Genomic DNA, 16,959 nt, shown 5'->3' with positions numbered 1-16,959 from the left:
GTAACGCGCTTATTTTTGAAGGCGGTTTTTTTTTAAGTTTATTTATTTATTGATTTTTAGTGGTTCCTACTGATATTATATGTATCAATCCGAATATACGTACAGTAGTGAAATAATTATCCTTTAACTCCTAACCATCGAGGAGTTGACCTTCCATCATCAGCTCAGTCACATAAAATTATTACCATCAATCGTAAATACTGGTGTACCTTTGAAAAATACACTAAAAACATTACATGTGCCTATAACATTTGAAGAGTTCCCTCGATTTCTCCAAGATCCCATCATCAGGCCCCGACTTGGTGCCAATGGGACCATCTCGGGGTTATACCCGTTCGATTAAAAAAAAATTAAAAATCGGTCCACGATTCTCGGAGATATCGAGTAACATACATACAAAAAAAATTAAAAAAAACATTCAGTCGAATTGAGAAGCTTCTCCTTTTTTGAAGTCGGTTAAAAAGACGTGTGATCTATGTCACGCCAGTCATGTGCTAGCCCTGCTGCTAGCCTTTATGTTGATATAATATTGATAATCAAATAATCCGTTAATTCGCATTAAAAAGGTATTATCATTTGATGCAAACTATATTAAAAAGCTATTAACGCTAATGGCATGCGTAGCTATAGATATTCGACTGATACACAACGTTATAATAAAATTGTTCGACCATTAGTCACTTATTATATAGCCCGTCAGAGAAATAGGCAGTTACTGTGGAATATAAAGTGTTTTGTTATTGCTATAAACGCGAGATAAAAAGCCACGTTTGTAAGGCAATAAATAAAACATTTTGTGTCGACCACGAATCAGGTCAAAATAATTTATAGACAGTGATTAAAAGTTTCCAAATGACAGTAGTAGACGTCGGGATATTCGGGATCCCACATCTTGTGTTATTATAAAAATTATAAAATGGTCTGAAGCACGTTATAGGGACTCGTGAGTACGATTGAATATGAAAAATTTAATATGCTCGGAATTTCAACATGCATAATAATTATGTAGATATTGTTATACACTGGGGCCTGGAACTTTCGCCACAGCTACTAGGTTTTTCAAGTCCAATTATTAAGAGATTATTGTTAAAATAATAATAAACCAACATTTATTTTGAATATCTGATAAACAGCTTTAATATTCTATGATAGGCCTTTTTTTCATTTTATTTTTGTTCACTCTAGATATTTTTAACATCTGCCTGATAAGCAATATTTGATAAGAACTTTCGCATCTGTTTAGCACTATTTTGATATTCTTTGACTGACATTAATTTCCTAGTGTATATAATTATTGTACCGTATACAATAACGACACTAATGCGCCATTTTACAAAATGGCTATTGCGGAAAAGAACCAAGTTTATGAAAAAGTGCCAATAAATGAAGTGATAAGTGAAAATGGTCAGTTTGCAAAAGTTTACAAAACTGCTGAAGATTTAGAAAACTTCTGGAAATTTTGTATTAAATTATTAGTTATTTTTCAGAGGAAAAACAAGTACCTGCCTACGGCTATGGAATCCGTCACGTCCAAGCCATTATACTCTTCATCTGCATGTTGATTGGTTATATGGCAAGAACACACCTAGGAGTCACTATTGTAGCAATGACGAGTGCCATTGCTCATGACAAATCTATATTGAATATGACTGTCATTGAAGCAAATGAAACAGAATTTAATATAACTGGTGGTTTGGATTATAATGTTACTAACAGTAGTTATGATCTAAATAGTTCAAACAGTAGCGATGAAGACGGTATATGGAATGTTTATCGGGTAAGTACCTACGTATTTATTATTTGTCTTTGATATGTTTTCACTCATTTTACACAAAAAATTCGTATAGTAATATTTACCATTTAAACAGCTAATTTATTCACTTAAATTTAACATGAGTCAAATATAGGTACATTAAATAAACACACACACGTCACCTCGAACACTTGGAGGCATTGGTCACTTTTTCTTTGTTTATGACATTTATTTAATGTTTATAGTATAATAGTAGTGAGACTACTTAAAAAATACAAATTAACATATTTTCTATGAGAAAATAATTCAATTTTATCTAATGAGTCAAATATTAAAAAAGTTAAATGTTCGATATCAACAACGCAGTATTTGTCAAGAGGACAAAAAACAGCTTCTACGAAATTTGTGGTAGTTACTAATAAATGTAATCCGCAATAAGTTTTGCCATACACCAAATAATAATAAGCTAAACTAGCTAAAAAACGACGTGAGGTGCGAGTGAGAAACAAAAATAACCTTTTCTCGCTTTCACTTACAGTATAGTATCTAGGTGACCTTGGTGCGGTAAAGGACTTATAAAGTGCTACCCCGGACCTAAATCGGTCCAAACACCCCCATTGCTAGCATTGCCACCGAATCATCTAGATCTATTTCAAATCAAACTTTATAGTGCCATCTGTGCCATAGACAAAATATAAGAAGATCATACCATCCCATACATTAAAATGCGACCGCGTATACACTACACCATACATAGATGATAGATGGCGCCACAAAAAAAAGTCTTGTAGCTTTCGATTATACGTGTAAATGGCGTTAAGTCAGTTTTGAAATTGATTTATGGCTCGAAAGTGACACTTAACGCCAATCTACAAATAATCGATGGCAACAAGGCATTTTTTGTAGTGCCATCTATGTATGGTGTAGTGTATGCGCGTTCTCAGGCGGTCGCATTTTAATGTATGGGATGATAATTATGATCTTCTTATATTTAATCTATGATAGTGCTCAATTCGCTCAAAAAAAATTCATGTTTTATCTTCATCTTCCAGACGTACGACTGGTCAAAACCTATACAAGATTCGATCTTAGGTGCTTTCTTCGTTGGATATTGCATCGCTATGTTTCCCACCGGTATGATCTGCCAACGCTTCGGTGGGAAACTGCCACTTCAGATAAGTTTGCTGATAAACGGAATTGTAACTTTAGCGACTCCAACGGTTGCTGTATGGGTAAGATATTCTAAGAAAAGAGACTGAAATAAAATTAGTCTGCAAATATCGAATGTAACCGGATTCCTTTCACAGGCGCTTTGAAATTGTAGGTAAATTACAATATCGTGTTACAAAATATTTCTGTTTGGTGAAAATATTTTTGTGGCATCAATAAATTCAATAGGGTTGAATAGTGTTACATTTACATTCAAATTAAGGACTATATCATTCAAATTAAGGATCATATTTACTGAAAACTTGCTGTAACAAAGCATGAAAGCAATTAATAACTTGTCATCTTTAATTTGTTTTCTCAATATTTAAGCATTTTTCACTTTGTTACTTAATTTAGAATTAATTCCTACATCAACATTGAATTAGATTGACCCCGTTTTTAGGGTTCCGTAGTCAACTAGGAACCCTTATAGTTTCGCCATGTCTGTCTGTCCGTCCGTCCGTCCGTCCGCGGATAATATCAGTAACCGTTAGCACTAGAAAGCTGAAATTTGGTACCAATATGTACAATTGTACATCAATCACGCCGACAAAGTGGTAAAATAAAAAGTGAAAAAAAATGTTTTGATAGCATAGTATCCAAAAAAAAATTCCGGTAGACAGTCCTACGATACCTTACTATCCAAAAGAGGGGATGGAGACACAGTTGATTAAAGTGACATCTAGCGAAATATTGCGGCATTATTTACTTATTCTCTTGATACAATAACGTAGCCTAACTACATAGTTTGCTACAAAAAGTATAGATGGCAGTGTACGCTCGTTACTTAGTGAATGAAAAAATAAATTCGGCAGTGCCTTGTCAAACTCCGCGTGTTTGTGTTTGATTTTGAATTTGTTTAATTTTTTTTGGATATCTTCATGAGAACTGTATGTGTTGGTTGTGGTATCATTATAAAGGTAAAATAGTATATTTCTCTAATACGTAATAAAAAAAGGGGGTCATCGCTCAAAATTTCCTGTAATTTAGGTAATAGTCAAATAAAAAATTTCTTCATTTTTTTTCGATTACATAAGTTTAACCTTGATTTATAGTATATAATCATACATATTTTACTATCACTATAATTTTATTTCAAGTACTGTACGTTCATTTATACCGAAGTATTTTTTTTTCAACTATATCTTGTGTAGTTTAGAAGATACAGACGTTTTTGTAAAAAGTTGTGAATGCGCAGCGCGCTGCGCGCGTCGCTTAAAAACCCGGACGGTTGACCGGAATATGGTCGCGCGGGCTGGACTGTCAAGTTGCTAGGGTACCCCCCCCCCTACATGTAAAGTGGGGACTGATTTTTTTTTCATTCCAACCCCGTGTAATATATTGTTGGATAGGTATTTAAAAATGAATAAGGGTTTCCAAAAATCGTTTTTTGATAATATTAATATTTTCGGAAATAATCGCTCCTAAAGGAAAAAAAAGTGTGTCCCCCCCCCTCTAACTTTTGAACCATATGTTTAAAAAATATGAAAAAAATCACAAAAGTAGAACTTTATAAAGACTTTCTAGGAAAATTGTTATGAACTTGAACTGAACTTGAATACGGAAAACTACGGAACTCTACACTGAGCGTGGCCCGACACGCTCTTGGCCGGTTTTTGGTAAATCTTAAATAAGAGAACCTATCAATGATTTTAAATTATTTGAACATTTTGTTCTGAAGTAAAAAATTTTTTTTTTCGAAAACTGTACTGACGATCAAGATAAATAATTAAGTTTTCCCTAAGCTCTAATTTTTGCTTTACTGTGAACGGCCATAAAGCGCGTTGTCTCGTTCTTGCTTATGTGAAGACCATTTTTTTTTTTTGGTCAGAGGATTGGGAATTTAGAGAAAATAACCTCTATTCTATCCACAAGAATTGGACACCGGGATGTCCCGAAGGGACATCCCAAGACCGTCGATGCATTCTTTATGGCCGTTTACTGTATATACTGGCGCCGGTTGCGCGCGCGCTCACGCTGCTCAACTCCAGTGTGTTTTGTTCATGAAATAAAACTATGGAAACGGATTAAATCGCGTATAATGAATTTACAATTCATCCCGACATTTCGAACACTTTACAGCGTTCGTGGTCAACGGGTGACCGGATTGGGATTCAGTAGTACATCTAATAATGGAACAAGCACGACGAAGACTGTGAGGCATCTGCTTTGTATGGTGTTTGGACATATGCAGTTTGTTTTTGTCAATTTTGTTTAGATAAATTGATTAATAGTTTTTTAACATAGTAATGGTAAATTTTTTGAATATTTTTGAACTAGCTTTATTTATAGCGAGTGAACTCTATATTATTTATGGTCATGGTTCGTTAATATTTCTTGTATGTGGGTAGCTTTTGCACATTGTAATTTTTCCTCAGTCACCCGTTGACCACGAACGCTGTAAAGTGTTCGAAACGTCGGGATGAATTGTAAATTAATTATACGCGATTTAATCCGTTTCCATACTTTTATTTCATGGGGAACTATCGCGGTAACCGAAGACAATATTATGTGTGTTTTGTTGTTATTTATCAGTATTGTTTTATAAATTATAATGTTAATGTTGTAATGTATTTCAATATGTGCCGCTTTGGCTTTAGCTGTAAGGTGCAATTTGATATTTGAATATAATTATGCTTCAGGGTAGCTGGAAGGCAGTATATTGTTGTCGAGTCATACAAGGATTAAGCCAAGCCTGTCTTTACCCAAGTGCCCACTGCCTCTTAGCAAAATGGGCCCCCGTCAGTGAAAAGGCCACTATTAGTAGTTTTATTTACACTGGTAAGATATATACACGATTTTCTTTTTCTTTTTATCATATCAATGATCACATATTCAACTACTAGAAAATAGTTTGCCAATATCTTATCACCTCTCTCAGGGGTAGCTTTTTTAAGGTCTTCTGTAGCGGAATTAGCCAGGATGTTAATTTACGTATCGTCGCTGCGCGTGCAAAATTCGCTATGTGATTTTTAACGATTTTTCGTTTTCAATGCCATTTTAAACCTTATTTCTAAATACATATGCTCCAAAAACAGCGTCGAGCTCATTTCAGTATTACAGGTTTTATCAAAAGTAGGTATGTGATGCCCATACATTGAATGTTCCTCCTATAATCGCTAACTGCAATAAATCACATAACTACATTATCTTCTTATAACAGCAGTTTTGGAATTGCGCCTGCTATGTGAATTATGACACATAGCTATATTTTCGGAAATATTGTATAAAAAGATGTGTTAGATGTTTGTGCCCGATTTGTACAATCTCATACACAGCGATAATTTTGTACTATTTGTAGAAATCGTGAATGTTTCCAGATCGTGTGTTTTGCGTCACATAGCAGGCTTTTCTTACAAAAATCTAGCCTACTCTCTTAAAACTTGTTTAAATGGTGTAAGGTAGGTGGGTTTGTAGTCAAGTATAACCTCTATAAATGAGACAAAGAGTGTAGTTTCCCTTTTTATTGAGACTATGTCTGAAAGTACTCACTCTGACCGAATAGTTATTTTTTAATATTTGTTAAAAATAAATCATTTCAAATTGATTTTTAAGATTAACTGTCAGAAATTTATTAGTGTTTAGTATACTGACAAATTTCGTGTAGGGTTCAGTGCGTGTAAACGTATATTACAAACTATCGAAATACGATAAAGTTATGCTAAGTAACTCAAAAAAATAGCAAGTGATTTAACATTGCATTGGTAAGACTCTATCCTTTCTGGAAACATTTTAAAATAAATAAATGAAAATAAAATGTTTAATAAATGAAAAAAGCCGACTTGAGAAATCACACAAAGTTTTGAGTGACAAAGATTGTTTATCGTTTTCGGATCAAAAAAGAAAAATGGAACCCTTATACAATTATGTACTTTCTTGTCAATCCGTTTATCAATTTGTCAATATTCTTTATTTCGGAAAAACCCTATACTCAAGTGTACTGTACCGAACGCCTTGAAGCTGTAAAAAACCTTATTTCTAAGTAAATACAACATAGGTTAATTGAGTTGAAAAAAAATCTACACTCTCAAGGAAGTCAAAATTAATAGGGTACTTCCGGTTGACCTAAACTATGAAATTTGGAAAATAAATCGTATTACACCATACATGATTATTAATATAGTTGTGAGAAAAAAAAATAGTAAAATATACACGTAACCTTCGGTGTTCGAGCCAGACTAGCATTATCCAGTTTTTGAAAGTTAAAAAATGTATAATGAAATCTTATTCAATACATAAATGTTTACATAATACCACATTGAGCAACTTTGTAACTGAAATAACCTCCATTCTTAAAAAAATATGGAAAAAATATATTATTATAGTTGTAATATATTGGTAGTAATATATTAATTTAATCGAGTTTTGTTATAGTATTGTGTATTAAGCTTATAGTATTAAATCGTGTTTTTTCTGAAATAATTAATTTGAAAATGAATTGCTAAATTACAAATAAACAACAACATAGTTAATTCAAATCATATGATTAAATAACCATGTGACGATAAAGTGCACAAATTGTATTTTGTTCCTTAAGAATAAAATCTAGTTAAGTGATTGTAAGACACATACCGGTTTTTTATGACTCAAATTATAATCGCTATGTAACATATTTATGAAAAAATATTTTTTTAACCTTATAATAACTGAAATAAAATTTCAAGTTATTTCTTAATGTATGCAAAAGTGAAAATACTTATGCCATAAAAAAATTGATTTATTTATGTTCAATAATTGCCGAAATAAACAGTTTTTTGTGTCTCCTGTAAAGTAGGTTAAAAACACATAGCGAAATTTGCACGCGCAGCGACGGTATTGGTTATTTTACTATATTTTTTTTTTACTATTTCATGCGTTATTATTTCGAAATACAGCGCGTAAACCTAATAAGGGCGATAAATGAAACCAGGCATATAATTCAATATTGTTATCGTTAATTAAGAGGTGTTTTTGAGTTACTTTTAATTTTCACCCCATAATAAATTTTTGAAAAATTTCCCAACAGCAATGTACTGTAAACGTGGTTGCGATGACAATCAATGACAACTGTCAACGAGCGGTTAACGCAAGTGTGTTTGCATTACGTTGCGGGCCGAATTATTTTGTATGGATAAAAAAATATTTTAAGTAAAAGTTATCTAATTCCATTTTTTATGTCCTATACTCACCACCGTTAAGAGGTTCGCCCGTATTAGGTTTACACCCTGTAGATTAGAATAAAATAGAACTTTTTTTATGCTCTCTTGTTGGTGTACATATATTATGTATCTTATACTAGGTACAATAGTAATAAGATACCATCATGATTCCCTAAAAGGGTATTATTAGTATCTGATACTGCGTTTTTCTGTCTTCTTTGCTCCTTCATCCTGGAATGGAATCAACAGAAGTTACGTCAATGTACTTATAGTTTATCTGCTATGCATGTTTTGTACAGATAACTTTTGTATATTATTGTTGGTTTTTATTTTTATTAGATTTTTTTTTTGTATGTAATTGGGAAAATAAGTTTTGTTTTTACTTTTTTCAGGGACGTTACTGGGAACAGTTATTGCCTTTCAAATAGGAGGGTTATTGGCCGGAACTGCCGCAGGGTGGCCAAGTACCTTTTGGATAACAGGCGCCTTATGTCTAGCGGCTTCTCTGATGTTAGCCGTTTTCGGCGCTGCTAGTCCCGATGTTCACAAAACTATCACCGAGGCTGAAAAAAATTACATTTTGGGGAAGATTGATGATGGTACAAACAAAAAGGTGATTGAAAGCTACTCTCTAATGTGTCATAGAATTACTATTCAACTCTAAACTTTTTGTCTAAAGTACCTCTTTCATCTATTGGAAATCTGGCTCTATCTGTTCCGTCGGCTTTACCGAGTAGGTTCGTTTTTTTTTCTACAAGTCAGCCAGTATTCATAAATTTTAATTGGACATACTGATATTATACTCGTAAAATAAATATATGTATAACAGGTAGTTTAATTTATAGTACATACCTTATTCATTCATATTCTCATTTTTTGGCAATGAAATCAGATATTGATAATTTATTGTCAGTAATGGCTACTAATACTGATAAATCAAATTTATTTTATACGCCTATGTTTACATTATCCATGTGACACTTACTGAAATTCTTTCAGGCTGCCAAGGCACCATGGAAACGTATCTTCACATCTATACCTCTTTGGTCTACATTTGCTACTCACACAGCAGCAGGGATCAGTTTTGTATTTCTCTTTACTCAAATACCGTCGTACATGCATTATATACTCGGCTTTAACGTCAAAGATGTAAGTATCTTTTTGCAGATTATAAAGTTCAAAATGTCAATTACTCGTATGCCTAATGAACTAAGCAATTGGAAAATATTAGCAGATTATCAATGTAAAGACAAACTTTAAAATTTTTTGGTAAACTTTTTTATTCACATCCTGTTCAGTTTGTCCGTAGTCTGCTGATATAAATATGAAAGTTATACCAAATTAATTCCTTACGAACTTTTCGATCAATTTTTGGATTTCTTGGGATTATAATCTACATTCAAGTGACGGCTACCATCCGATAATTTTAGCCTGCATAAATAAATTAGCTTTTCTCCCTTTCTTACTTTTTCTAACAATGTATCTACCGAGATACATTTACTGTCTACGAACCGAAAATCGGTGTATATTTTCATTTCCATACTGCATAGTAATATCGCTCTGTCGCCGCGTTAGTGTCGCTGCGTTAGTGACGCCGGAGCCGCTTTGCTCGGAAGTCCAGCTTAAGGGAATCAAACGCAGCCTTAATGTTTAAAGATAAAACGGCTTAGTACTTAATCATAAATTGAACATAGTTTTTAAATCTAGTAGTAGGTGTTTACGTACTTACCCGTACTTTTACCTTTCTTCGATAGAGTGGACTTCTATCCTCACTGCCCTACGTAGCGAGTTCTATCGCGAATATTGGTTTTGGAGTCTTATCAGACTTCTTCATCAACAGGAACTATCTCTCCACTAAAAATGCGCGTAAGGTGTGCAACTGTCTTGGTACGTTTGTTGTTATCCTTAAGAAGTACAATTATTTCTCTCTTTGTTAATATAATTTAAATTTTATATACGAATTTTACTAGTATTATTTTATTATTCTGTACAGCTCAATGGGGTCCCGCGGTATGTCTGGTGTTAGTTACTTTTACAAACAGTAGTGCACTAGCAGTATTACTACTAATTATGGCAGTGGGACTATCTGCAGGAATTCATTCTGGATGGATGGTAAGAATATTATCAGATAGTTATTTTTAATTTGTTATTCTCCGTCTACCTTCATATTTTTTTTTAACTGTAGTTAATGAAGAGTTTTCTTAGAAGAAAACAATATCCACAGCAAGAATAGCCGCTTTTCTCAATTGATCGAAGGACTGACATGAATATACTAGACGACTGATTCATTTCTTTGGCTCGTTGCGTGTCCACTTCTGGATGAGATTAGCCCAGGACCGGGATATGTCTTCATAAGGCAAAAGTTTCAGTGCATTAAATGAATTCTTCAAGTAAAAAAGAAATAGTGATAAAAATATATAAAAATGTAAATATTTAATTATGTACTATGTTTGCAGGTTAATTACATAGACTTGTCACCAAACTTCAGTGGTTCTTTGATGGCCACTGGCAACACCTTTTCTACAATATGCATCACCCTTTTGCCCGTTCTTGTATCTAATGTGGTCACCGATGTGGTAAGTTTCTTGTCACCCGTTGGACATGACAAAGTACGAAAAGCAATGTTTTGATGATTTCGTCCTTTTGGAAGAGGATAAAAACTGTTAACTAAGTATTTCGCCCAAAGAGTTTTAAATTATTCACAGTTAGTTTCAAAAGACTTATATTGACGGTCTTCAGTTTCCCGTGATCATGGTGCAATTTAAGCAACTGCGTCGAAATATCGGGACCTCAATTAAAATCAATAAGGTGATTACGGTTCATATCCCGGTCAATATAAGTCTTATTTCGCCCTATACTATTTGCTCCCTGGTTTTTGAAGGTAGAGCAATGGCTTTTTTATTTGAATTTGAATGATTTTTTCAACACTCATTATTATTATTGATATCTGTGCCTTTGAACTTCGAGTTTTTTGTCTACTTTGGCAGGTTTACCCTTGAATCGCCGACAGACACTTGTTCGAATATTATTTCAAAGACAACGTTTCAAATAATTTCATTTCATCGACAGTTCATATCGTAGAACAATCGACACAAGTAAAATCAAACCGTAGACTTTTACTTCGTAGATAACTTATTCCGAGTATACTTACTTTATATCGTGGTGTTTCATTTCGTGTTTTTTCATTTTATTTTGTTTTACATTAAATACAATTCATTACGAATAATATTATTTCAATTATGATGTCTTCTAAAATTTTACATTTTATAAACTGTTTGTTTAGATCACAGTTCTAATCTAACCTAAACCTTCTTTAAAAAAGGTTCGCTGTTGTGTAGGGTCGCATTTTTAACCTAACCTAAACCTACTCTGTAAACTGGTCGTTTTTGTGTGTGGATTAGAAGCTATTCGTTGTCGTGTAGGTCGCAGTTCTAACCTAACCTAAACCTACTCTGTAAGCTGGTCGTTTTTGTGTGTGGTAACAGTTCTAACCTAACCTAAACCTAGTTTAAAACACGTTCATCGTTGTTGTAGCATCGCAGTTCTAACCTAACCTAAACCTACTGGTACTCTAATATAGGATTAAAGCCAATGGTCATAGTTTAATTATGGACGTATGTGATGTGCCACGATAAAATCGACAATTTGAAGTTTCCTAGAATAAAACATCCATAAATGTGTAGTACGACAAATGAGAAAGTTTTGTAATAATACGTCGACTAAATGAATTGCGATGTTTTGTATTTCTGCTATTTGAAGTACTTTGAAATGAATCAGCGATGAAGAAATATTAGTTGAATAGTATTTATTAAAACAATTTAAATTATAAAATGGGTACAAATTAGCTTACAAATAAAATGAAATTAAATCTACTTAAAAACTTAAATAACTGTAAAACTAAAAAACGTACATCGAGTATAAAACAAAAAAAAAACCTACTGGAAGAGGCCTCCCCGCGCAACCCCTGGTGCAAAGGTGCCCATTACACTCGCCGCGTTACCGCGTTGAATGGCAATGGACAGCCTCTGCAAAAGGAATGACCCTGAGCGCGGGTCTAGGCCTCTTTCCCGTAAGCGGCGCCCCAATTCACGGAGGAAGACTTTTGCCTCCGCGCACCAGCAACCGGACGTCTCTACAGCTACCGGGACGAACAGGTAGTTGGTGAGCGCCGAGTACTTTTGCCGCTTTTGTAGGGCTGCTAACTCGGCGGCTGCGCCCGCCGTCCTGATGGTACGTGCGAGGTGCGAGGGGGCAAAAGTGCTTACACACGTCGCGTCCCAGAGTAAGCATTTGCCTTTTTCCCACGGTACCAGCGTCAAGCCGTCGGGCCTTTTGCCATCCAATCGGCTGAGGCCTGGCGGTTCCAGCGTCGAGGGGATGTTTGCGGATATCAGGGCCCGACGGATGATATCGTTCAAGGCGTGGTGTCGTGGGAATCTACCGGCACATCGACAACAACTCAATGCGTGATGGCCATTGCTCTCTACCATGGAGCCGCAGATGCATGACTGAGGTTGGCATACATCGCAGCCCAGGCGTAGAGCAACGGCCACCCGCAGTGAGTCGTTGTCGAGTAGGGTACCAAGGCTTGGAGATGGGAGGGCGTGCAGCCAAGCACCGGTTTCGGGTCTCGAGGCTGCATTGAGTCTGGCTCTGTCCACTCCGACCGCGTTCTGCAATAGGGAGTCGAACGTTCGTTTAACTCCTGCCGCATCCCAACAACGTTGGCGGGATAGCTTTTCGGGTACGGTCGCACTCGGATTGAGAGCCGTCCAGGCCGACTGTGCGTCAGAGGCATAGGGTATAGCCTTGTCTCCATTTAAGGGTAATATTTTAGAGACAAGGTCTAAAACCCCAGCCGCCGACGATAAGAAGGCTGGAAGGCTCACATCCCTAGCGCGGCGTAGGCCTAGGCCACCATTCCGAATAGGTAAGGATGCCAGGTCCCATTGGTCCGGATTCAGAAATACGTTAAGGAGACATTCTGCAGTTTCTTTTAATGTGCGGTCGAAGGAGTCAACATGTTGAGAATGTAGCCAGGTAGGTACGGTACGGAGAAAGTATGTTAATTTGGGAACAGCAAAGCAGAATCGTAGCAGAGTAAGGGCTACATGTGCTGAAAGGTTTTTAAGTCTTTCTTTAGCTATAAGTAGTAATTCTTCTCTTACTCTGAACGCTTCTGGGACGGCTTCCGGAAAAATAGGGCTTCCAAGCAGATTGAAGTTATTGGTGGATAGCTCCTTAAGTCCGGGAAGTATGGCACTGAATAATTGAAATGACAACCGGGAATTTGCGCTGCAGGCATAAAACTCACATTTGCTTGAGTTGATCTCGAGACCAAGTTCATTTAAGAGAGGAAGAAGCTCGAGTAAGTCTTTACGAACTTCTTCCGGCTTGCCGCCAAGCGTGCCATCGTCTAGGTACCATACGTTTAAGGGTGATTGAAGTGTTTTAATGGCATTTTGGATGGCTAAGCTGAAGATAAGGGGGCCAAGCGGATCTCCTTGCTGTGCACCAACCTGGGAAAGTATCAGAGATTCATTAAAAAATAATTTGGAATGGGAGGAATATGCTTGATGAAGAAACGGATAAAGTGTTGGGATTTTATTTTTAACTTCTAATAATAACGTGTCACGTTCTAACGAGTTGAAGGCATTTTTTATGTCGAGTTTAACAACCACGCAGTCTGCGTTGCTCGGATCAAGCGTGAACGCTCTGGTGGCGTGGATAGCTGCCTCACAACCTAGTTTAGTACCGAACCCAAGTTGGTGCGGTTGTAATAATGAAGCCATTTCGTCGCGCACAGCACGGCATCCAAGCTTAGCGGTTAAACGGCGAAATACGCATCCAATCGCAATTGGCCTTACACCTCCATCCTTTTTAGAGAGGGCACATAAGGATGCTCCATAGATGTAAGGGCAAACTTCCGGGTTCACTTGCCCGCTAAGTTGGAAGTTGCACAATTTAGTCAGGCACTCTAGGAAACGCGGCCCGTTGTCGCCAGCAGTGCAGGAAGTGAGTTCCTTTAGATGTAAAGGGCGAATGCCGTCTAAGCCCGCAGCAGAACTGCTATTGAAAGAGCCAAGTGCTTGTGCAACATCGTCTGGTTTGACAGAAAGGGCAGGACAAGACCTGTCTGGTTCAAGTGGGAAATGTAGCGGCCGAGAGGGGGCTGGGTGTTTCAGTACTAAGCTGGCTAGAGTTTCAGGGTTAGAGGGCGCTACGCTATCGTCTGACATAAGAACACGAACTGCGCCCTTTAAGTCACCCTCGAAAACCTTGGATTCAATTGTTCTTAAAAAAAAAAACAAAAAAAAAACGTTTATTACCATTTTAAAACCGATGGCGGTCTATAGGCCGTTGTGTCGGCTTCGACAAAAAGGGAATCGATCATCACAGAAGACTCTATGTTCTTCTTAACAATGGAAGTCAGGTTGCTGGAGCCGGTTTTTGCCGGCGCTTTTAAAGCGGTAAAAGCAAAAGACAGCAATGCGAACCAATCAGCCGTTTGTTGTTCAAACATTTATCGATGGTATCGCAAAGTTTCCCAGCTGCTAGGTTGCGGGCTCCCTTAGGGATGTGGCGCAACACTCGCACGGATTGCTTCAGTGTCGCGAGATCGTCCAAGCCTAGGCTACTACTGCTGGCTGAAGGAGCTTGTTGCCGCTGCTGTTGCTGTACCGTGGGGGTGAGGCTAGAGGCGATTGTTTGAGTTTTGTGTTTCTTTCCGATATGTACTTTCAACCCGTGGGCATTGTAAGTGCGTGAGGAGTCAGGGGAGTAGGGGCACCGCGAACGGGACGTTTGATCCATTTATAGGTATTAGGTATAATTTATCTATCAATAGACTTACTTAAGTATAAATTAAAGGAATTACGCTAAATATAAATAGAATACCTACTAAAATAACACAGAGATTTAAAAAGGATATAAGTATTAAAAATATTAAGGAATGTCAGTCGTCACACAGTCCTGAAGGGCGAAACACAGATCACTTTGATAATTCATCGATCACTGAAATTCAGTACATTATAATTTGCGGGCAGAAACTGGCGTAGATATTCATATCAGTAACAATAAATATTTTCATTGTTGATTGTGTAGTGACCTAGTGACAGATGTCACGATCGGGCAGCGCCGCATCAAGGGCCGGGGCTGCGGTCCACGGAGAAATACACATTTACTCCATGTTTGTATATTGTGCTAAAGCGGCCTTCGAAAGATATATGAGTCGGAGAATAAAATATTCATATATAAGCACATATTTTAAATTTCTGAAAATTTTTATTCTTGTTTATATGTTGCTAGGCTCGCTATATCAAAACTAAGAAAATTTCAAATAAATAGTAGTTGAAACCAAATTACTCGAAACAATTTTACTCGAACTAAACTTTCGATGATTTGTTGTCGATGAAATAATATTCGATGAAAAGTTTGTCGGCGAAACAAGGGTACACCACTTTGGCAGCAGTAACCAGAATTTACATTTCAAATCATTAAAATTGGTTATCGCATTGTTTCAGTATGATCCACAGCAGTGGCGCATCGTCATGTTTGTCATGGCGGCCATCATATCAGTCTGCAACGCATTTTTCGTCTTCTTCATGTCTGCTGACAAGCAGCCTTGGGACCAGGTCGATGGTAGGTTCACTTTTTTTTTAGTTGTAACAACCTTTTGTACTTTCATAGATTTACTGATCTTCTTTTTTAACCGCCGCCTCAAATCTCTCAAGGAATGTGGTTTTCAATTCGTCTGTAAGTATTTTTTTTTAATGTTTGATCCACGATATCTCCGTCGTTACTGGACCGATTTATAAAAAAAATTTTTTGCTTGAATATATATGCATACAGATTGGTCCCATTTTTCTCAGAACCCAGTTCTGATGATGGCATCCTGGAAAAATCGAGGGAATTCCTCAAATGTGAAAGGCACACATATGGTGATATTTGTGTTTTTTAAGGAACAGCATGCATTTTACATACGGAACAGTAACATTTGGTGCAGTGAAACTGCTGATGATGGTCAGAACGGAACTCCTCAAATCTGAATGGCACGCTTATAGTGACTTTGGTATTTTTATAAGAACAGCATGCACTTACGTCCAGAATAGTGACATTTGGTGCAGTGGAACTGCTGATGATGGTCAGAACCGAAATCCTCAAATATGAACGGCACACTTATAATGACTTTGGTATTTTTATAAGAACAGCGTGCACTTACGTCCAGACCAGTGACATTTGGAGCAGTGGAACTGCTGATGATGGTCAGAACCGAACTACTCAAATCTGTACGCAAAATCATTCACGGTGCGCGCTGTGAAATTGTGGAATGAGATGGCTCTGTCGGTCAAACGGTCTCAGTCTGTGACATTACTCAAGGTGAATCTGAAGAAACTTTGGCTTTCTGAACAAGTACGATAATGTTTGGGAATTTTATATATAATATACTTTATGCGTTATTTATATATGTATATTATGTATGTATTGATATATTTATATATTGGTTAGGTACATATTTTGTATTTTATTAATGTACTCTAGCATGTAATTTATTTTATAGTGTCATTTTGTATGTATGTAGTTTATTTAATTGTTAACAATATTTTGGATTACTTTTGACCTTTATTGTACTCCTGTAAGTTTGTCTATCTTACCTACTGGAACGATCCTCTCATCTACTCCAAGGTTAGCTGGAAGAGATTCCTTATAGCGATAAGCTCGCCTTTGTATCTCTGTACCTACAAATTGTATATAAACTGTTGTACACAAAAAAGTGATTACTACAACTACTACTACTACTACTACTGAACGGCACACTTATAGAGACTTTAGTATTTTTATAAGAACAGCATGCACTTA

General features: G+C 36.4%; 1 protein-coding gene across 1 annotated transcript in view; it reads left to right on the top strand.

Moving 5' to 3' along the window:
* LOC125230410 overlaps positions 1 to 16,959 on the top strand; it is a 60,690-nt gene that overhangs the window by 30,193 nt on the left and 13,538 nt on the right. Inside the window, exons 11-20 of the mRNA XM_048135548.1 lie at positions 1,283 to 1,404; positions 1,488 to 1,777; positions 2,806 to 2,985; positions 5,605 to 5,743; positions 8,493 to 8,713; positions 9,100 to 9,249; positions 9,855 to 9,987; positions 10,094 to 10,212; positions 10,557 to 10,676; positions 15,624 to 15,741. Coding sequence (XP_047991505.1) covers positions 1,283 to 1,404; positions 1,488 to 1,777; positions 2,806 to 2,985; positions 5,605 to 5,743; positions 8,493 to 8,713; positions 9,100 to 9,249; positions 9,855 to 9,987; positions 10,094 to 10,212; positions 10,557 to 10,676; positions 15,624 to 15,741 — 1,592 coding nt within the window. The remainder of the gene's footprint in view (positions 1 to 1,282; positions 1,405 to 1,487; positions 1,778 to 2,805; positions 2,986 to 5,604; positions 5,744 to 8,492; positions 8,714 to 9,099; positions 9,250 to 9,854; positions 9,988 to 10,093; positions 10,213 to 10,556; positions 10,677 to 15,623; positions 15,742 to 16,959) is intronic.

Source organism: Leguminivora glycinivorella, chromosome 10, assembly GCF_023078275.1.
Source record: "Leguminivora glycinivorella isolate SPB_JAAS2020 chromosome 10, LegGlyc_1.1, whole genome shotgun sequence".
Classification (NCBI taxonomy): domain Eukaryota; kingdom Metazoa; phylum Arthropoda; class Insecta; order Lepidoptera; family Tortricidae; genus Leguminivora; species Leguminivora glycinivorella.
Note: the sequence above shows the minus strand (reverse complement) of the source record. Positions and strands in the feature narration are given on the sequence as shown.